The following is a 23,067-nucleotide window of genomic DNA, read 5'->3' as shown; positions in this document are numbered from 1 at the left end:
TCAATTATGCATTGAAGGTTCAATGTTATGTTCATGTAATAACTGTATTTCATGCTCTGCTCGGGGGGTTTGTGATTTCAGATCTGTGTCATGCTTGCGCAGGTAATCTGTAATATCACATGAGCAGACTCACACCGCCAAACTGAATGCAATATCATAGCAATAAATGGTAAATGGTTAATCCTGAGCTTAAGTGTCTAAATGAAATATGACTTTTTTTTTTTACTCTCCTTTACATACAGTACATTCATGACTCTTAATTTATTTTAATTTATGTGACGGTTCCCTGTATTATGTGTAGTTGCTATGTATTTCACCTTCATATGTTTCACTCCACTGGTTATGAGTTGTTTGCTTTGCCCTCCTAATTTGTGTGTTTCTATTTGGTTCCTAGGACTTGGGGAGCAGAGTGATGAAGGTCATCAGGCTAATTGGCGTGCACCTGGGCCCGGGTGCTCACACCCCTATAAAAAGCCTGCTCCCCGGTCCTTTGGCAGATCCCTGACTTCTGCACCTCCCTTACCTGCACTCGGTCCAACATTTGTGTTAATACATTCAACATTTGCACCCACACTACACAATCCTCTCATGCATACACACTCTACATTACTGACTTTACTGATTTCCACCTCATCTGTTTATTTATAGTCTGTTTATTTGGGTTTTGATCAGTAATAAATACTAAGTATACTTTTTACACTGCGTCTCCCTTGTTTTTGCTATGTTCCCTGGTACACCTAGGCCAGGGTCATAACATTACGCCACTTTTTTAATACACTTTATTCTACTTCTATGCTCTTATTCCCCATATCTTTTAACTGCATTGATGGGCCTGCACAATTAAGAATTTCACCCATGTTACTTGTAATATGATGCAACAATAAAGTTTGATTCTGATTCTGGTTTTTAATATTAATTTTATTTTATACAAATATTGTGTTAAATATTGTGTGTAGTGTTTTGCCAATTAGTTGGGGATCATTAGTTAAAGGAGCATTTCACCCCTGGAAGAACTTACAGTCACTCAATGTTAATAATATTTGTAGTAAATAACAGTAGCAAAATTTGAAATTTGCACCCTATGGTCAGAAAAATATAGAAGTCTGTGTGTTTGACTGGACTGCTGCATTACTACAATGACCATAATGCTTTGGGGCACTGCCCTTCCTTGTGGGGAGGGGAGGCTGCGTGGGGGTGTGGTCTACATTGTAGTCAAGAAATAAGGTGAGATAAAGAGACTATGAGTCAAATGACTCATAGTCTCTGAGGATATGGATAAAAAAAAATACAGATAAAACACAAAAAACACACCAGGATCATGTTTATGGGTCCTAGAGACCTAGATAGAAATAGGGGTTGGATGCTAAATCGGCGACATGTCCCTTTAAGATCCTCACCTCTCTCGCAGGAGCGTCCCAGGTAGCCCGTGCCGGAGCAGTCGCACACGTAGCGGTTCCAGCCCTCGCGGCAGGTGCCGCTGTGCTGGCAGGGGTTGGACAGGCACTGCTTGGGCGCCTCGCGGGAACACGAGGGCTTGACGCCCACCGCCCGCTGCGCCTCGGCCAGCCGCCGGATGTCCTTGCTCTGGCCGTCCACGAACAGGTCCCGCACGCAGCCCACGTAGCCGTAGTTCAACAGGGCCGTCCACACCTGAGGACAAGGGGGTCAGAAAATAGCCGTTTTCAAGGGAGGGTAGATTTGTAGTCTTTGTTTGGGGTTGCTGTAGGTCAAGGGTTCCCAAACTTTTCAAGCCGCAACCCCCCAAAATGATCATATTTGAACTAGGGACCCCCCACCCTGACAGAAATGTTGCTGTACGATACAATGTAGATTGGGGTCCCAGAGAGATTCTCGGATTTACAGAGTACAGACCCGTGAAGGGTCCATTTGGACCACTAGGGGTCCCTGGGCCCGGCGTTGACAACCATTGCACGACTACAGGAATAAGTGAGTGCTAGCTGTGATTAGAAGATCACAGTTCGGATTTCATGATGAATGTTTAAAGCCTTCTGGGAAAGGTTTTCTGCTTCGTGTGTAGTTGGGGTAAATAATATATATCAATACATATTTATTCAGCAATATGAAAAGCATTCAGTCATAAATCAAAAATAAAAGCAGCGTACCAAAGGTGTTTGCGCAGCATGTGCACAAATAAAACGGTGAAACACCCCATTCGACACCATTAAAGGAAGAATGTGATTTTCATTGCTCCTTTATTGTTTTGTAGAATTCTTGTTTTTACTGTCGCGGTGTGACTGTGCAAACATCAAAATGACACAGAGAATGTCTGATAACTTCCAGACGGCGAGCGATTCTGATAACAGTGTGAAACTATTTCCGCCTCATCAAGTGGTTTTTCACAGACACAAACCCGTTGCCAGCAAATGTGTGTGGGCTGTCACTTAATGCAGCCGGAGTTAGTAATGTATACTTGATATGAGCACTTAAAACATTGTCAATAACAGAGTCTAATGGTGCGCAGCCTCCCCGTCCAATCTTGAGTTATCAAGTTATGTGGACCAATAAAGTGCTGCTACAGTGTACCACCTTTGTGCTTAACCTTATGCAACTTAGGTCTTACCTCATGTACTGTACATACTGTACCAGCTGGATTAAGTGTATTTATGTAGATATCTTAGATATTTACCTATCCTCAACATGTTTCTCTTTGATTTAAAAAGTTGTGAACGTTCTGATTCAACAGTACGTTACTACTCCATTTGGAAACAACGTCAAAAATCACAATACCCGTTTAGGAGCCTTGCTGGTCCACCAGTGCCTTAGATCCTTCAAATAATGTTTCACTTGGTCTATGAACATACTGTGTAGAACAGGGTATGTGTATGGGTATGTTCACTCAAAAGTAAATCAATCACAGCTCATGTCTCTACATGCGTGAGAGTGCAAACTTCTGAAGAAGGGTGTGAAAGTTGGGTCCTACTTGAAAATCAATGCACGTAATAATATTTTCTTTGGCAAATCTCCCAGTTACACCATTGAACATACAGTAGTTATGTGGTGTTTGTTGAATTATTTATAAAGATTGCTATTTCCATTTGGCCAAAAGATGCATAGACAAAAAAAGTGAAACATTGGGAACAACGTCACTCAAATCACAATACTATGTTCAGTGGCTGATGGCATGCATGTGCTAGTGCGTTGAATAAGGTCTATGCATCTTTTGGCCAAACAGAAATAGCAATCTGTATACACACTTCAACAAACACCAAAGGACATCGAAGGACTACTGGTTGGTGTAACTGGGAGGTTTTCCAAAGAAAATATTTTTACGTGCATTGATTTTCAAGTAGGATCCAACTTTCACATCCGTCTTCAGAAGTTTCACTTTCATGCATGTAGAGACATGAGCTGTGATTGATTTACTTTTGAGGGAACATACAGTACACACATACCCTGTTCTACACAGCATGTTCATAGACCAAGTAAACATAATTTCTAAGGCATCTAAGGATCTAAGGCACTGGTTTTCAATTTCGTGATCTGGGGACCAGCGGGCTCCTAAACGGACCCTAGTGCTGACCTGCTCCAAGTGCCTACAATGACATAAAAAATACGGTGAAGCAGCATTCTGCTTAAACGGGCCGAAGGTGTGGAATAAACTCCCATTACACCTAAGACAGGCAGCCTCTGTGGATAGCTTTAACCCGTTTAGACCTGAGGCCGATTCTGAAAACGCCTTCTAAAACCTAAGCTAAGTTGTCTGAAAACGTTCACATTTTTACCAAAAAAATAAATAAACCATTATGTTGCTATATGTATAGCAACAACTAATGAGACACAGAGGTGGCTCCCGGATTGAAAAGTATAACAACGTATAGGTTACAACAGACCTATTTCTTCACTCTTGCTTTTAGTTGATTTTTACATCTCTGCGATGTTATTCACGTCCTCACTGTTTTGCCTGATTCACTGCCTTTTTTGCATTGTTTTTGCTTTTCTTTTTTGCTTTATTGTTAATCATTTGTACTTTTTCCGTAAAGCACTTGTGCTTTATTCTTGCTCTGTAAAGCACTTTGGGCTGCATTTCATGTCATGAAAGGTGCTATACAAATAAAGTGCATTATTATATCACAGGTCTGTAATTCTGAGAGTGCAGAAATGGAACCAAATTGACCATAAGGGTCAATATAGTTCTCTTTGTACACTGACTTTAATTAACACTGATGACTTCACAGTGTAGATGGGGTCCCAGAGACGACCCGAGGGTGCGTCGTGCCCGGCGACGAGTCGGCCGGAGAGTCAATACGCCCATATATACAGGGGTGCACATAACTTTTTAGGTCTGGTACGCAGAAGAGCACCTGGACATGTGGCTTGGTGCGCATGGCGCCCGTCCCGTTTTGTCAACGGGGGGGGGGGGGGGGGGCGGGGTTGGTTCAGCACGGTGCCCACCGGACAGTTCGGTCAACGGGGGGGGGGGGGGGGGGGGGGGGGGGGAGAAAAAAAGGACGCTCTGCTTCTAAATTCCGCCGATTTTCGCCGATTTTTTTTCTCACGCTGTTAGATAAAGCCCCCAAGGTTGGTGCCCTGTGCTGCTGCGCTGATTTTATCCGCCAGATTGGGACGTTCACGGCATATTTTGCCGTCATCATCGGTGACGAGTGCCTCTAACAGCCGCTGCTGGCGCAAAATAAAAGCTTGGAAATTCCTGTCCCAGCTGTTGGTGCGCAAAAGCGCCTCGCGTCGCCTGATGTGGTGCGCATTTTTTATTTTGGGTGCGCATGCGCACCTGCGCACCAGTTATGTGCACCCCTGCATATATAGGCATATAGAGATCCGGTTGGCAGGAACTGCCGAGCCGACCGCTATGCCCATATATGGGACCAACAGACTTCAAACTCCCTAGGGTTTTACAAAACAAAAATAGTCATTGAAAAATGTGTGGGTGTTTTGTTCTCACCAAATGCTGCTAAGTGCCTGGCCGCAGGGATGCAGAATGAGTGTTTATTATGACCAAAATCAATATCATTTTCATTAAAAAAAAGTCCTTAAATTGTAACTTTAGAAATGTGCAGATACCCTGTATACTCATACTGTATGTTGGAATTTGCTTACTGTTGAAAGAGAAAACAATGTTGCACATTAAGCTAATCATCAGGGGACCCCCCCAAAATAATTCTGGGACCCCCAGTTTGGGAACCACTGGAGTAGATTGATGATCACACACACACCTCTGTAGGGAAGATGAGTCCAGCTCTGTCCTCAGGCAGTCCTCCAAGGTACAGGGTATCGTCCAGGTCCAGGATCTCACTGTCTCCAGGAGCCGTGTAGGCTGTACGCACGCTGTTCACCGAGATGGTTCCTAGTACACACGACACACACACACACACACACACAACATCAGTACCTAAGACCTGAGGCCGATTCTACAAATGCCCTCTAAATCAGTAGTTCTCACACTTTCAACATTTTTCTAAAATGTTCAAAAATAGCAGATGTACAAGCTCGCATCGCTTGTAGTGAGCTTGTAGATCTGATATTTTTGAATATCCAACGCAAAAATCAATTCCCGGTTGTTGGTGGTGGTGTTAACTTAGAAGCACTCAGATTTTTAAGCTCATATTGGGATGTTGTATATTGGTTGTTTTAAAATAGCTGAAGTATGAACGATAAAGCACACTTTTTGCCCACTCAAAGCTGGGCAAAAATCAGATTTTTCTTTTTTTTATAGTACAATATTTGCCTCTGAGATGTAGTGGAGTAGAAATTTTAAATATGAAAACATGTAGTGTTTACCTCAACATTATAAACAAGTATACAATACTTGAGTAAATGTATAGGCTACTTAGTCACTTTCCACCACTGGTCTCAACTTTCAACACCCACATAATTATGTGTCATAACAACACTGACAATAACACTGCTAGCGTCAGCATGATAACCTTCATCACAAGCACTAACAATATAATATACAACAATAATCTCAGCATCATTGTCGTCATCAGCATCATCATCACCAGTAGCGTCATCGCTGCCTTGGTGAGTGATTACTCATCACCTGTGTTGCCATGTCCACTTATTATAAGCGACTTTGGGCTTGATTTTCTGTAAAGTTGCTTGTAAATATTGGTAGTTGCGGGTTGTGTTTTTTTGGACATGTTTCTAAAGTGTAGTTGCTTATTTGGGCTTGTTTCCTAAATGGTGTTTAAACCAGTAGTTCTTAAACATTTTCAAATCAAGGACCCCCCAAATGAATATGTATTTGTCCACCAACCCCCCATCTAAAAATATTTTGTGCCAGGGATGCCCATACAAGATTTGTGTTCAAAATTCAAAATCACTTTTTCACTTTTTTTCCCAAGATCTTTTTGAAAATAGTCGCTTCTTTTGGGCTTGTTTTCATAGCTTATTTCTTCAAAATCTGCCAATGGCAAGTATTTCCCAGCCTGGGTTTGACTATCAATTTTTGTCGCTGTTGGGTGGAAACCTTTTACCTCCATATTTTCATATTTTCAACATTGTATTTTTTTTTCCCGTAAATTGATGTCCCACTTCGTCATACTACAGTGTCACACAAAAGCAGCAAAAACAACCGATCTACAAGCTCACGATGGGTTGTGAGCTTGTAGATGGGCTATTTTTGCTGTTTTAAATTTGAATCCTGAGGAGTCACAGTTTTTTTTTTTTGGTTTTCCACCTGACAAGAACGATATTATCATGTTCTTGTCAACGAGCCTTGTATCTGTTGTCCAGCAAATGTGATGCTAGATACATGTCTAGACGTATGGCAGCCGTCGGGCCGAAACCTTGTACGTCCAAAACAGAACCTGTGTTGAAATGCAGTGAACCACAACCTGGGGTCCGAAGCATTCGCTGGGGGTCTGCAATGACCCATCTGACCACTTAACAAGGCCGGGTGGGTGGACCGCGTGCATTTTCAGAGCATGCATATTTTTATTAACAGTCAATTGATTGTGTTCCAACTTGGATCAATGGAACTACGGTTTAAGTTCTTGTCTTAACTGGTATCACTATGAAAACACGTTTCAAGGCTTTCAAGGAAAAATACCATGACATTTGGAAGAAAAAAAAAATCGTAGCGTTTTTGTCAATTATTTGGGGGCCCACTTGCAATACCCTCTTGGTCCACCAGTGGGCCCCAGCCCACAAGGTTGAGAACATCTGCCGTACATAATTCCCCTCCGACTGGTTTATGGCCCAGGATTATTTTATGAAGGTTGGGTGCGGTGGGCGAGTGTATACCTGAGCGTCCATCCCTCTGGAAGTCCACGTGGTACCACTCTCCGTCGTTGACTTTGCGGTCTATGGCCCTGGTCTTGGTGGTTCCCGAGCCCATGTCCAGCAGCAGGTACAGGTGGCCGTCCAGCATCTCGATGGCGAAGAAATCCACCTGCAGGACAAAGCGACGCGTAACAAAAACAAGGCTGTCAGTTTAGTGATATCACTAAGGCTCAAAAGCTGTATGGGAAAGGGCTCGTTTCAGTGCTCCGCAGCAGTTGTGTGGAATGGGTTGAACTGCAAGTCAATTGGCTCCATTGTTAACTTCAAGTCCTCCATAGAGTTTCGCAGTCAGGTTCCATAAAGGATTTCATTATCAGCTATAATGTCGTAACAATCCACTGTGCACTTAGTTACCACTAGGATTCTGATTGTAAAATGGTGCTATATGCTCCTATAGAAACCACGCTGTCTGTATGCGATCACTATAGTTTTAAGAAAAGCATATTTAACCTGAGAGCTCACGGGAAAATACTTCATTAACCACCACAACTGATTGGTGGAGCTCGCAGATCGCAAATCACCACGGATATCACTACTAGTCAACTACAATATTTTACAACACTATCAACAATATTAAAACTATAATAACGATTAAAGTAAAAAAGAAGCAAGCTAAACGATCGTTTTGGCTGGACATGTGCAACATCTCATGGTAGATGTCGTTCCTTCACAAACATACAACGTTACACAGTCTAATACCTTCGCCTTTTTTGCAAATATTTGTATTGCGCAGAATCAAACTGTTTAACGGTCTTGATTCACAAGGAGCCTGGTTGACTTGGTTTAAAACTCTTAAATATAAAGATTTTCAGAAATCTCTGTGGAAAAATAAAAGGGCCTTTTGTCTGTTGAACCAAAGCCTGTGAAAAAGAATGGCCGCCCGCCGCTATTATGCTCTATAAAGACTTGACTGAATAGCAGTTGGACCCAACCATCAATTAGCTGAGATGTAACAGATTCCATTTATATTACCCATGATGTGTTTTTTTTTTGCTAATTCACTCTAGCACGTTGAAATAGTGTGAGTGTATTAATGGACTTATCAACGACTCAATGACAAACGGAAGTAGACCCCCCCCTCTGCAGTTTAAATACAGCCTGTTTGAATAGGCTGTATGCCCGCTAAAATCCAATTAACGCCCGTTATCAAAGCGTAACAAGTGATGCTATTACTGGGCTCTCTGATTCCGTTCTTTTTGGACATGACCAAAGCTGTCACTTTCACTTTCTATTTTTGAGGCATTTACTGAGATGGTTGAATTGGCCCTCCTTTGTTTTGCTGTTAATCTGGATTATACCGTCCAACAAGACTTACACTTATCCAAACAACAGGCTAATTCACTGGCTTTTGCATCTCTTAATAGCTAGACGCCTAATCCTTTTACGATGGACACAAGAATTAGCACCATCACAAACTCAGTGGATTAGGGATCTTATGTAGTTTCCCCACCTAAAAAAATAAAGTATAAAGAAGTACTCAGATTCTTTACTCGTAGTAAAAAGTAAAAAAGTAAAAGTAGCAATAACACAACTTAGAAATACTCTGTTACAAGTAAAAGGCCTGTATTTAATTTACTTGAGTAAAAGTACAAAAGTATTGGCATCAAAATGTACCTACTGTACCAAATAAAAGTACTACATTTTTTCAAAATGTGTCAAAACGCCTTCGAAAATAGCCGATCTACAAGCTCACAATGATGACTGATGTCACAGGCTTAGTCACATCATGTCCGAGAACCACGTTGGAGCAAAGCCATTTCTATGTGGATCCCGAGATCCACATAATGTCCTATTTTATACTTATTTATATACAAAATCCATAAATAAATCTATTATGTAAAAGTAGCTGCATACTACACTAGAACAACCAACGTCAGTTTGATTTGGCTGGGCTTCCCGAACCAAAAAAAAAAAAAAAAACAGTGAATAGACAAATGTCATTTCATACTGCCACCGAACACTCAAGCAAGGCAAGTGGAGACTCGCTCAAGCAGCGTGTAGTAGGCTACACTATAGCCAAAGGCACTGCTGGAAGTGCAGATGGTTAAATTAATACCTGGATATTGTGACCGAGACGTGCTGTGGGGAATTTGTGGTTTTCCCTTTCTAGCGATAGGCTGTGTTTATGAATGGTCACGAGATAAGATATTTCAGAGGTGTTTGTACCTCCTGGCAGTTGGCTTGTGTCTCCTCCAAACTACAGCTGCTTTTCACTTGCTAGTGCAGACAGAATGAACTCAATCCGAGTAGCCGAACTAGTTCGGGTAGTTACAACATCTCAGAGGCACCGAACACCCGACAAAAGTTCTGATCCCGCCCGTCCGAAACTTCTGAATGACGCCATAACTAATAAACGTCCGCAGTTCGGCTGTAGTATATGCAGTGGGCGTAAGAAATGCTACTGCTACCTTGATGGAGGGTGGTGTGCGGGGGTCCTTGCGCGCCTGCTGCCGGGGTTTGCCGTGGCTGAACAGCATGAGCCCGTTGGGCTCGGTGGTCCGGAAGTCGAAGGAGATGGAGCCGGCCTTCTTCGCCGTCCATTTGCTCAGCGCCACGAAGGATTCGGGGGTGTCAAAGGTCACGGGGTCCAGGGTGGCCACGCTCTCACACTTGAAGGCCACCACACCGCTCACCTGGGGGGGGGTGCAGGAAACATGCCTTTGAGGAATCTACATATAGCTTCTTATAATACCTAAATAGCCACAACGGTTAATTTGGTTCCATTTGCACTCTCTTGAGGATTTTACAGTGTTTACAGTGATTTTACAGTGATTTTACACGTTATATACACAGTCTCTCCAACTATTGCTACGATAGGATGAAAGATGTGAAAATAAGGGTGCAAATAAGGGTGTTATTGGAAATGTTTGAATTCAACTGTGCATTTACGGCTCATGCGCTCAGTAGGGTCCTGAGCGCGCGTGCTAGTGTGGGGAGCTGTCCGGTGCTGAAATCGGACCCTCTGCTCTGAACAAGCTCACTGCTCGATTGGAGCACAGATTTAGAATGGATGCTGTACTGTATGTTTCTTATTGTGCAGATTTTTGTTTCGATGAGTCTTACAGTATGTCGTGTCTATGTGCTTTACTAGTATGATTTTGAGTTTGAAATAGCTATTTGTAATGGACATAAACTCTATGGGTGCGTTCGGAAAATTGCACACCGGAGCGCACTCGCCTATTAGTTTGTATTGGCCAGTGCGCTCAGTGCTGTATTTCCGAACGCACCCTATGTGTATTGCTTTGTGAATATTGTGATGATTCAACTCCATAGTTGGGCAAGACTGACTGTCTTTCACAAACCGCACACTGTAGACTCTGTCTTTTTTATTTGAATATGTTGAAAACAACACCAGTAGAACTGCATAAGACCGCATAAAATTGGTCTATCCTATGAATATCATGATGAAAAATCATTCCTAATGCAATGAAGATCTTATCTGGGACTGCCTTCTATAGCGTGTTGCTCTCACCTGTGGACTGAATGAAATTCAATAGCTATTGGCTATCTCTAAAAACATCTATAAATACTGTTACATGTGAACAGCTATGGTTCGATTCCTGTGTACAAGTCTTTCCCCGGTCTGCTTTCAGCTACATATGACTCTGTATCTACTGAACTGTATACTGTTCTGTCTAAATAATGCTTGCCTTAAGAGTAATAATAATCCTATTTACTATTTCCTTAAGAAGCCGAGTTCAAGGGGCTCTGGTTAAGTTAAAAATAATAACAATGAACACTACCCAAACTCTAAAATCAAATCAAATCAAATCAAATCAAATCAAATCAAATCAAATCAAATCAAATCAAATAAAATAAAATAAAATACAAAATACAAAACTGTCACTGAATAAGAGGCTGCAGTCCACTCCGAATTGTGTATGCTGAACAAAGCCTCATTCTATCTGGTACCTTCATCTTGGGGTCTCCCTGCTTCGCCAGTCGTGACAGCTCCAACCGCACGTCGTTGTTCTTGTACACCACCTTCAAGAGGCCGAGAGAGAGAGAAGAATGACTCATGAATTCATCTCTTTTGTCAGTAAAGATTACCCTTTCCTTCACGTTCCGGACAATGGAAGTCTTCCCTTCCTTGGTCCCTGTTCAAAAGCCCTCGCGAAGCGAGTGACTATTGTGTCGCGCTGCTTCCGACCACAATATTGCTTTCGGGCCGGACGTTTCCCTTTGTTCCCCTGTCTGTTTCACTAAATAGACGCCTCATTTTGCAGAATACGTGGCGCTCACAGCACGGCAGTAAAAAAGACTGGTTCGGGCAGGGGGAAAAGAAGAATCCCTTTGATTGCCCTTTTCAAACGGTACAATGGAAGAGAATAAATGTGGGAGACGCCACTTCAGACGCAGACCAGATATCCCATTGCTCCTTTAAGCTTGGGACAGTTATTTATTTAGGTTCAAGTGATCTGGCATTTTGTTGGAGAAGCAACTAAGAGCAACTGCCCACTTAACCCATGTCTCTTCGTAGCTCACACTTGTTCCTGTCATTTGGCTGATTGCTCTTTATGCCAGTGGCTCTCAAAGGGTGGGGGCCTGGGGGTCCTTAAGGTTTGAGAACCACTGCTTTATGCAATCATTCTGTGTGTGTGTGTGTGTGTGTGTGTGTGTGTGTGTGTGTGTGTGTGTGTGTGTGTGTGTGTGTTTGTATTACTATACTTGCGAGGACCAAGTATAGTAGAATTTGAAGAAATATACATTGTGAGGACCGTTTTTCTGGTCCTCACAAGACAAATGGTCGTTTTATAGTTTAAAAAAATGGTTTTAGAGATACGTTTACAATTAGAAAAACATTCAGGTCGGTATTAGACATTTAGAGGTTAGGTTTAGGGATTGGAATTAGAGTTAAACATGATTTATACTTAGTTGCGCGCCAGTGTCATGCACCGAAAAACAGCCGATCTATATGCTCACAACGCGTCGCAGCGCGACGCGTTGTGAGCGTTGTTGAAATGGCATTCATAAAATGCCTGTCCTAAAGCGTTGATGTCCTCACAAGTATACTAATACAAACGTGTGTGTGTGTGTGTGTGTGTGTGCACATAGGCCCCAGCTTTATTGCTCTCGAGAACTGTAGCTGTAACCTGTGCACCACTCAGCCACACACGCACGCACGCACGCACGCACGCACGCACACACACACACACACACACACACACACACACACACACACACACACACACACACACACACACACGCACACACGCACGCGCAAAAACATCACGCCAAATAACCACCATTTACTTCAACTTTTCCCCCCGTGTTTTCCTCTCTAAGGTCAGGCTCGTGTCTGCATAAAATTATGCACCTAAGCGTGTTAAATTGTTGTTAATATGTTGTGAGTACGTGTGTGTGTGCGTATGTGTGTGTGTGCGTCTGAGAGTGTGTCTGTGTGTTGGCGTGCCTTTGCCGAATGCATTTATTTTATTTCCCCCCCCTCTCTCCCCTCTTACGGCCCGTGATCGCTCGGGCGCGTGATTCACTGCATACATCTTAATTTCGCTCACATGGATTATCATATTATCGTATTAAACATGCAAATGTGCCGGCGCAGGGCAGAAACCTCACATATCCATATTTCAACTTTTCACATTTTCCTGTCAATTAACCCATTGAGACCTGAAGCCGATTCTACATGTCTCCTAAATCCCAACAGTTTTCTGAAAAACGTATGTTTCTATATCAGTGGTGCTCAATCTTTTTCACGTCAAGGACCCCCAAAATGATATGTATTTGGCCACGGACCCCCATCAAAATATGTTGTTCCAGGGACCCCCCAGAAGCAAAGATTTGAGTTAAAAAAATTTCGCTTTAAAAATATATATATTCAAAGATTTGCACACATTTTCACGAATTTTCAAAAATAGCAGATCTACAAGCTCGTAGCGCGGCACTCGGTGCCGCGCTACGAGCTTGTATATCTGCTATTTTTGAATAGCCAAAGTGTAAAATAATGCTTTTTAGCTCAAATCTAAAAATGACACAGATGCAGGTCTCAATGGGTTAAATGCCCTATAGTTCATCACGCAAGAGCTGTCGCATAAAAGTGGTGAAAATAGCCGATCTACAAGCTCACAGCGCGTCCCATGGTGACGCGCTGTGAGCTTGTACATCTGTTATTTTTACTATTTTAAAATGTTTTTTAAACCTTGTATGTCTTGGACATGCAAGGTTTCCTTCCGACAGCGACGGAACGTTGCCAGCGGAGGGCCTCACTTTGACAGCGGCGGCTCATTTAAACACCATCAGTCTTAATGGAGCCAACCGCTCAACGGAGTTCGTTTGCCTGCCGATAATACGGATAACTCTGTCTGGCACGTCATCTGTCGGTCTGTTTGGTTGTTTGGTTAAGGCTCAGTGTGTGTGTGTCTCTCTCTGTGTGTGTGTGTGTGTGTGTGTGTGTGTGTGTGTGTGTGTGTGTGTGTGTGTGTGTGTGTGTGTGTGTGTGTGTGTGTGTGTGTGTGTGTGTGTGTGTGTGTGTGTGTGTGTGTGTGTGTGAGTGAGCGCATTTGTGTAACTGAAACAGATAGACAGTGACAGGCTGACTGTGAACACCGTGGGTGTGTGAGAGTATATTAGGAGTTGTGTGTTTGTGTGTGTGTGTGTGTGTGTGTGTGTGTGTGTGTGTGTGTGTGTGTGTGTGTGTGTGTGTGTGTGTATATTTATGTGGGTATGCACTGTAGCATCGGTGCAATAGTGTGTCTCTGTATTCATATAGGTCTGTCAATATGTATGTGCGTGTGTGTGTGTGTGTGTGTGTGTGTGTGTGTGTATATTTATGTGGGTATGCACTGTAGCATCGGTGCAATAGTGTGTCTCTGTATTCATATAGGTCTGTCAATATGTATGTGCGTGTGTGTGTATTTGGTAATATATTTATGCGGGTACGTACTGTATATGCATCGGTGCAATAGCGTGTCTCTGTATTCATATAGGCCTGTCAATATGTATGTGCGTGTGTGTGTGTGTGTGTGTGTGTGTGTGTGTGTGTGGGCTCGCGTGTGTGGTGTGTTTATGTATTCAGTACGCGTGCGCTTGCGTGTGTCTACGTGCAAGTTGTGCGCTTGTTGTTGCTGCTGCTGCTGTTGCTGCAGTGTTCTGGCCCATTTCTAACAGAGCGGATGGATGGAGAAGCATCTCCACAGCGTAGCTAATTAGCATGTTAGCGCTTAGCCCTCCTGCTGCGGCGTCTATACTCCCTCAACGGCACACACACACTCATCACCGATTCTCTCTGATGCCGGGGCGAGGGCGGGCAGGCGGGCGGGCGGGCGAGCGTGGCACGCGCAAGAGTCTGGGAGTGTTTTGTGCGCGCGCGTCTCTGCCAAATGGATGCATATGCTTCCGCGTGTGCTCCATGAGATAGCTTAATGTGTGTGCATAGCCTCGATGCACGGTATATGCGTGACCGAGAAAGAAAACAAGTTTGTGTGGTTAGCGGGAGAGAGAGAGAGAGAGAGAGAGAGAGGGGGGAGAGAGGGAGGGAATGAGCGACAGAAAGCAAAGTGTTTATTATCGTCTGAAAGGGTACCAATACAGTATGTGTGCAGCATTAAGTCTAATATACTCTAGGACAGTGTTGCTTGCCAAAAAGAACCGATCTTCACAGTAACAATGTGTCGTGGTGTGATATGTTAGCTTGTAGACCCGTTTTCGTTGTTGTTTTTCTTGGTAAGTGACTCCCTCGTGCGATGGAAGTATAGCTTTAGCGCAGGGTTCCAGGGGGGGGTTCCAGGGGGTCCCCAGCAAAATGTGTTAATACAGCCTCAAATCATTTTAACCACTATCCATTCATACGTTGGCTCAAAATTTGCAGATATACAAGCTCACAGCTTGTGACAGTGACAGTGTCACTTTGTGCAACGCTGCAAGCTTGTACATCTGCTATTTCTTGTAGTGCTCTATGCGGTTGAACCTGACAAGTGTTGACACTCTGCACCTTAAAGGGATAGTTCACCCAAAAAAAAAAAAATCTATTAATTCGTCGCATTCCTAAGCCAATAATTTGATGACCAGTGGACCGGTAGGCAGCGGTTCTGGTAGGAGACACAAAGGAGACTCTTTGTGTCACTGATATTATTAGTATTCTTGCACCTTAACTAACGTCCATATCATGTACAGTATATGTGTGTGTGTGTGTATATATATATATATATATATATATATATATTACATATACACACACACACACACACACACACACACACACACACACACACACACACACACACACTTCTATGCTCACGCACCTTATGTTTAACCTCAGGTACATAACACACCGGATAGATATACTTTGTGTAAATATGTAGATACATAGTTTTTTTTACTGATCTCTCTTCCCCTCGCTCCCAATACGATGGAGCTTGCACAAAAACGAATTTCACCCACTGTTTACACCTGTAAACCTGTGATGTGACAATGAATATGATTCTGATTCACTGCGTGCATCAGTGTTAATTTTATACATCAAGTCATAGTCATAGTCTTTTGAATAAAATTCCATTTCGTTTGAGTTAAGTCATCTGAAATGTTTTACTTTTAGTCTAGTTTTAGATTTTAGTCAACTAAATGTACAGTTGATTTAGTCGGCTAAAATGTATGTTGGCAAACCTTGATGCCGTCATAATGACTAATTCATACTTAGCTGTGTGAGCTTGCAGATCGGCTATTTTCATAAATTTTTCTGTCTAGTTTTAGTCTATTTTTTCCCCGTTTTTGTCAGCAAAAAAAGGTAGTCGACGAATCAACAGTGTTGATTTTGACAGCACATTTTGATTTAGTTTTAGACATATTTTAGTCATCTGACATGTTTTACTGTTAGTCTAGTTTTAGTTGACTAAATGTCATAAGATATATAAAATATATTTTGGCGGTGCCTTGATGGCGTCTAAATGGCTGATTTTACACTTGGTTGCATGCTGAAAATAGCCGATCTACAAGCCCACAACGCGTTGCGCTGCGACGCGTTGTGGGCTTGTAAATCTGCTATTTTCAGAGCACAACACCCGGCGAGCACAACCAAACATCAAATGACTTCTCTTTTAGTTCTACTGGATCTCTTCTCCACTAGTCACTCCATAACATTTTAGTCTAGTTTTTATTTGTTGACGGAATTGTCAATATATTTAGTCATCATAGTTTCGTTTTTTATTAGGTTTTATTTAGTGTCCGTCAGTGAAAAAGGAAGTCGAACATTTTTCTTCCTACAAAATCAACACAAAGTCAAAATGCACACCGGCGCGTGTTCCCCACCTCTTTGAGACAGCCCATGAAGTTGTTGCTGACGGGGGAGCCGGGCAGGTCGGCGGTGCTGGGGCTCCCCCCCACGTAGAAGAAGTCGTCGGAGCCCAGCATGGTGTAGTCCTCCTGGGTGTAGCCCGTGGTGGTCAGGATGCCGTCCACCGAGATGGTGACCTGCGCAACAAAGCACAGGGAAAGGACACGCTATATACTCACAACAAAAGGCAGCGCTAAGCACTAGCTAGAGCGCTGACCAAGCCCAATTAGCCCCCGTTTTTTTTTTACTCTGCCGTCTACTGGGTGTGCCGTTATGTGTGTGTTTGTGTGTGTGTTTGTGTTGTGTGCGTTGTGTTGTTGCGTTGTTAATGTATTGTGTGGCGTGGAGGGGGAGGGGGGGGAGAAGATTGCTTGCTCTTGAGGATTGGATTTGGTGTGGTTGAATTAGTGGTAATTGGTGCAATTTGATTCTGTGGTGTTTACCGTTGGCTCTGCTGCTGCTACCGCTGGCATTTAACAAGCATTAACGTTATTGTTCTGGTATAACTGCCAGGTGCCACGTGTCGTCTCTGTTCGGGCGGAAACCTCACATGTCCAAAACTGTCACTTTTCAGGATTCAAATTCAGCCAAACAAAACAGCCAAAGTAGCAGATCTACAAGCTCAAAACGCGCCGCTACACGCCGCGTTTCGAGCTTGTGGGTCTGGTACTTTTGTTGCTTTTGTATGGCGCTGTAGTATGATCAAGTAGGGCGTTCATTTAGGAATAAAACACACAAAGTTAGACTTATGGAGATAAGAGGTTTGTGCCCTGACAGCGGCGATATACTGTAGCACCAGGCCCTCCGGCCTGCCTGCCTGCATTTTCAGCGACGGCTCTCTACTCTCCGCAGAATCCCTGACTCTCTCTGCACTTGAACTGCAATGGGTTTTTTGGGCACACGCTTTTGGCCTCTACTGGCTGTGCGGTGGATCTCACTGTTAACAGTGTGTGAGCCCACTCCACAGTCCAGTTCTGTGATGGATGAGCGCTTTGCCGCCGGCCAAAAACCTCATCTCCAGTTCCAGGACGGTTGTGGTGGGGCTGTTAGCGCTCGGACCGAATCCACCACTTCAGCTCAAAGGCATCTGACAGCCTGACTGCGCTGAGAATCCACAAACTGAGTCATCCCACTGAAGGGAGAACAGAACAGACAGGCTGGGACTCTCCAACCACAGTATAACTATTCTAGAATATAAGTATGCTAAATTTCAGATTTAGTCAACGTTTAAATATAGATCATTGACTATACATTATGCATACACATTTGAAGGCTAGCCTGGTGATGATATTTAGGTCGTTCTGCTCAAGACAATTTCCCATTACCCCCGTTTTTTTGTTGGTACTAACTAGAAGTGACATGGTCTGATAGAATGTGCAGTCATTTTTAAGTGTAATCTGTAAAAAAAAATTATTATGGAAGTGCAGATTGTTTGTTTTCAAATCATGCATCATTGAAATCAGAAAATAGTTGAAGATATACTTATTTGGATGTTGTGAAAGGAGCAGTTCACCCAAAAATGACTTATTTTCTATCAATGACACCCCATGAAGCCTTGAATTCATGGAGGTTTATTTCTATTTTTTGTCGTATTCCTAAGCCAATCAATTGAGTCTCCTACAGAGCAGCCACCCGGTCATCAAATTATTGGCTCACGAATGCGATAAAAAACCCAAAATCTCCATGAATTCAAGGCTTCATGGGGTGCAATTGATAGGGAATACGTATTTTTTTTGTGAAATACCCCGCAGCAAATCCCAAGGCTGACAATAATCTGGTCAAAGATGCGTTAGCTCACACCTATCACAGCATTGACTATTTTCGGGACACATTATTTTATTTTTTTAAAGATTTTTTTTGGGGGCTTTTTATAGCTTTATTTGGAGAGGGACAGTGAAAGTAGGCTGACAGGAAACGGGGAGAGAGATGGGGGAAGACACGCAGCAAAGGTCGTCGGGAACGGGACGCGAACCCGCGACACGCTGTCAGTTAAGGGATTTCAACCGAGGGTGCCTGGACCGCGATGCCACGGCCCAGGCCTTCGGGACACATTATTAATTGTAATATATTATTGTATTATATCATCCTGAACAGGGCTCCCCTGGAAAAAGAGATCTTGATCTCAATGGGATTTATTTTACCTGTATAAATAAGGATTACATAAAAAATAATAATAACATTGAGTGAATTCTTCAACATTTAAATTGTGTAATATTGAAAAAACTTAATAAAAACCCATGAAAATAAATAAACAAATGTCCTTGATTTGTACAATTTCATGTTTGCAGCCCATTCTATCAGAGGTAGTCACAGAATTCACTCTACTCTGCCTGAAGTGACAATGGTTCCCGGTGGCCAGAACACTCTGTTCCTAAACACTTTCTATCGAGGCCAGTTGAGCCAGCATTCAGCTAGCCAACCCAATCAAGCCTGCACTGACATCCATCCTACACACACTAGTGCATGTGACAAAAAATCACCACAATTTGCATACACAAATTCGACAGTATTTAGCAAGAGGTGGCTATTTTTAGAACGCCATCATACAGTAGTAGGGCACAGTTTGTGAGCTTTCTCCAAAGCCCACTGAAAGTATAATCCCCTCTTTTCTGAGGGTGCTCGTCGTCGTGGCTGGGTAAACTCAGCCCAGGCAGGCAGGTGTTAAAGTAATGCCTCCACAAGAGGAGGCTAAGCAGCCAAAAGCTTGTTAGTTCTGCACAATGCATCCAGTTAGGTGTTAGGTAGCTATAGCCAGCTAGTTAGTAATTGTTAGTTTGGTTAGTAGTGGCAGTAGTAGCCTCAGTGTGTGTGTTAGTAGTGTGTTAGTTTGTTGCACCAGGCCAAGCAGTGTTGTTGGGTTCGTTAAATGGTGTTGAGGTTAGGGTTAATGGGTTTCAATGCTTGGTTAGTGGTGGTGATGACGCAGGTGTGCGTGTTAAGGGTGTTGAGGGTGAGTGAGTCGTGATAATATGAGGGTGTTAGTCGTCGTTTTTAGTGGTGCGGGGCTGAATTGCATGGCTCGTTAAGATCAGCGAGTCTGAATGAAGTGACGCACACGAACACACACATATCGATGTATACATATATCCACACACCCACACACGCACACACACAGAGAGACAGACAGGGTGTTAGATGGGGGTTAGCGTAAACAGCTCATTCCACACGTACACACACACACACACACACACACACACACACACACACACACACACACATATACGGTATACACACACATAGCCAAGGACATGCGGCCTGCTCCTCTCGCCGCGGCATGCGACGCGGCGGTGAGAGGGGTCACAGGGGCTGTTATAGAAACAACGAGCGAGGCAGTGCTTGGCGTATATACAGGACATGGAGGAGGATGACACGCAGCTCAGAGAAGGCAGCATGGAGCTCAGCAGGCATGCAGCGTTGCAGTGGAGGAGGGGTGGAGGACGAGAGATTGAGAAAAAAAAAAGGCAAAGGAAAAAGGAAAAACATTTCTCAGAAGGGAGGGGTTGTGGGGCTCCTCTCTGTCCGTTTTAACGGCCCCGAGTGGGAGAGAGGAGGAGGAACGGGGGATTTCAGGGCACGCCATGCAAGGGTGGGGGTGGGGTTAGGGGGGTTGGGTTGGGGGGACGGGCCAATTGCGTGCAGGTGTTGTGAGCGAGCCAATCGGGAGACTCCTACTACATGTCACAGGGTGATGGGGGGGGGGGGGGGGTGAACGAAATAAAAGGAGGGAAAAGGAAGGGACTGAAGAAAACAAGTGGTTGGCAAAGGAGAGGGGAGGGTGGGAGGGAGGGAGGGGGAGGGGCTTATTCTGTTAAGCGTAAAATAGATTACCAACCACAGTTGTTCCTTTATCTTTTTTTTTTATATATATCTTTTTTTTTGTTTTTAGTTTTGATGTCTATAAATGGCTCAAAAAAGGAAATAGACACGGGGCAAACCCAAACTAATAGACAATTAGAATGATATCTACCGAACAATGGAGTTTGTTTACCATAGCGTGTCCAATGCCTGAGTGCTTTGTAGGAAGAGGGGGAGAAAGGAAAGCAAAAGACTGTGAACAGAACAACTTTTGGGAAATATAAACGGAAGAGAAAAAAGAAAAGAAGAAGAAGAGAGAAAAAAAGAGAAAAAAGAAAGAAAAAGCTAAAGAAGGAAGGCCTCTGGCGAGGTTAGTAGGTTTGTTGGAGTGGCCTCAACTAGGAGAAGGGCACAGGTTAGGTTAGTAGAATGACTCATTCCATGGATGAAGGTTAGTTTTCACTAGCAGGTTAGTAAAGGTTAGTAAGTCAAGTTAGTAGTACAGACAGGCAAACAGGATAGATAAGGCAGAGCAACATGGTAGGGCCACAGTGCCAGCCCTTCAATGTTCATTTCTCTCTCATGTTTCACACAGTAAAACAAACCCCGAGTGTTCGTGTAGCTCCGAGAGGGTATATTTTACTTAAGTAAAAGTATCAACACTGCAATGTAGAAGTACTCTGCAATGTAGAAGTCTGGTGTTGAAAATTTACCTGAGTAAAAGTACAAAAGTATTGGTATCAAAATGTACTTAAAGTACCAAAAGTAAAAGTACTGAAATGTTTGAAAATAGCAGATCTACATAGCCTAGGTATAAAATAGGACTTAAGTTGTTCATATGTTTTATATTGTAATAATTTATATCTGCAAAGTAACTAGTAACTGAAGTTTTAAAATAATTGTAGTGGAGTAAAAGTACAATATTTGCCTCTGAGATGTAATGGAGTAGAAGTAAAAGTATTGGAAATTGGAAATACTCAAGTGAAGTACAAATACCTCAAAATTGTACTTAAGTAAAATGTACTAAGTTACACCATTGGTATAAACAGGCTATTTATATCCTCTCTGAGTTACACGAGCACTGCAGGATCTTCACTTTGCCAGCCACACGTTCCCTTTAACATACACACAACGTGCGCTCAGAAGAAGAAAAACACGCGCACATACAGTACGCCACCACACTGTCTTTGGAAGAAGCACTCACCCAGTGTTGAAAGCAGTAGCTTGGTCTGTCTGGTGGTTAACCCACTGTAAACTAAGAGCTAAACCTCAGATACGCTCGTATTACCACAGCCTCAAATGACAGCTGATCACTGATTAATATCTATTATCCAACCAGCAGACAGACGGTGTCTGGTCTGTGCGGACGCCGGAACACCCTGTCCTGCTCACTCAGGCCTTATGACTCCATATTCATTATTATACAATACACAAAACATTTCTTAACCCATTCAATCGCAGGAACGCATCTGCAAATGTCTTCTAAACCCTTATAGTTTTCTGAATAAAACGTATGTTGCTATATATCAGTGGTTCTCAATCTTTTTCATGTCAAGGACCCCCACAATTATATGTATTTGGCTGTGGACCCCCATCTTAAAATATTGTGTTCCATGGACTCCCAGATGCAAAGATTCGAGTAAAAAATGTTCCCTTTAAAAATACAAAGATTTGCACACATTTTCAAGATTTTTCAAAAATAGCAGATCTACAAGCTCATAGCGTATATGATGAGCTTGTATATCTGCTATTTTTGAACAGCCAAAGTATAAAATAATGGCTATAGCTAAAATCTAAAATGACACAGATGCGTTCCCAGACTGAATGGGTTAAGGCATTGGTTCTCAAAGTGGGGTCCGGGGACCCCCAGGGGTACTTGAGGTGGTTCCAGGGGGTCCCCAGCTAAATGATGGATAGGAACCAAATGGACCCTTGTGGTTCTGTAACTCTGAGAGTGTACAAATGGAACCAAATGGACCCGTTAGGGTCCATTTTGTTCCATATTGATTGAAATCAATGTTCCACATTGATTTTATAATATAAATTCGGGTCCCAGAGGTATAAATGCCATTAAATGGGGGTCCGTAGCCTAATGCATGTCAAACTGGGGTCCTTGAAATTAAAATGGTTGAAATCACTGCTAGAGAGCCGTACAAATCTTCTCTTATGGGGGTCCCTGACATATCTTTTCAAATGGGGGTCCGCGGTCTAAAAAGTGTCAATTTGGGGGTCCTTGACATGAAAAAGTTTGAGAGCCACTGGGTTAAAGGCACTCACTGAACGAATCCATCTGTACGTTTGACTGACGTATCCTTGCTTCCTATCTATCGTTCCATCTATCCATCCATCCAGACATCTGTCCATTCATCCAAATAATCCGTCCATCCATCCCTCAGCAAATCAATTCACCTATCCATCCATCCATTTATCCGTCCATCCATCACCGTGGGCCTCTGTACAGTTCACTATAGACCCCTCAGACATACCTCACACACAGCTTATCAATACCATTCCAAATCTTGATCCCGATCTCGTCTCGTCCCCTCCCCTCTCCCACTACTCTCCTCTCCTCTCCATTACTCCTCTTCTCTCCTTTCCTCTGCCCTCACCCTCCTCTCCTCCAACTCTCCTTTCCCCTGACCTCCTCTCACCCTAGATATAGAAACCTAGATACCTCATTGGCCACTGCAGTTCATTGGAGCGACCTATATCGCGGCCGCCAT

At 43.2% G+C, this 23,067-nt stretch overlaps 1 protein-coding gene across 1 annotated transcript in view; it reads right to left on the bottom strand.

Annotated features, from left to right (window-relative positions):
- nrxn1a (neurexin 1a) overlaps positions 1–23,067 on the bottom strand; it is a gene marked incomplete at its 5' end in the record, with an annotated part of 119,349 nt that overhangs the window by 56,922 nt on the left and 39,360 nt on the right. Inside the window, 7 exons of the mRNA XM_084079255.1 lie at positions 1,398–1,650; positions 5,193–5,323; positions 7,225–7,372; positions 9,672–9,896; positions 11,176–11,247; positions 16,525–16,686; positions 20,538–20,561. Of these exons, the coding sequence (XP_083935381.1) occupies positions 1,398–1,650; positions 5,193–5,323; positions 7,225–7,372; positions 9,672–9,896; positions 11,176–11,247; positions 16,525–16,686; positions 20,538–20,561 (1,015 nt within the window). The remainder of the gene's footprint in view (positions 1–1,397; positions 1,651–5,192; positions 5,324–7,224; positions 7,373–9,671; positions 9,897–11,175; positions 11,248–16,524; positions 16,687–20,537; positions 20,562–23,067) is intronic.

The sequence above is a fragment of the Gymnoscopelus microlampas genome (genome assembly GCF_963454915.1).
Source record: "Gymnoscopelus microlampas genome assembly, chromosome: 14".
Classification (NCBI taxonomy): domain Eukaryota; kingdom Metazoa; phylum Chordata; class Actinopteri; order Myctophiformes; family Myctophidae; genus Gymnoscopelus; species Gymnoscopelus microlampas.
This window is presented reverse-complemented; position numbering and strand designations above follow the sequence as displayed.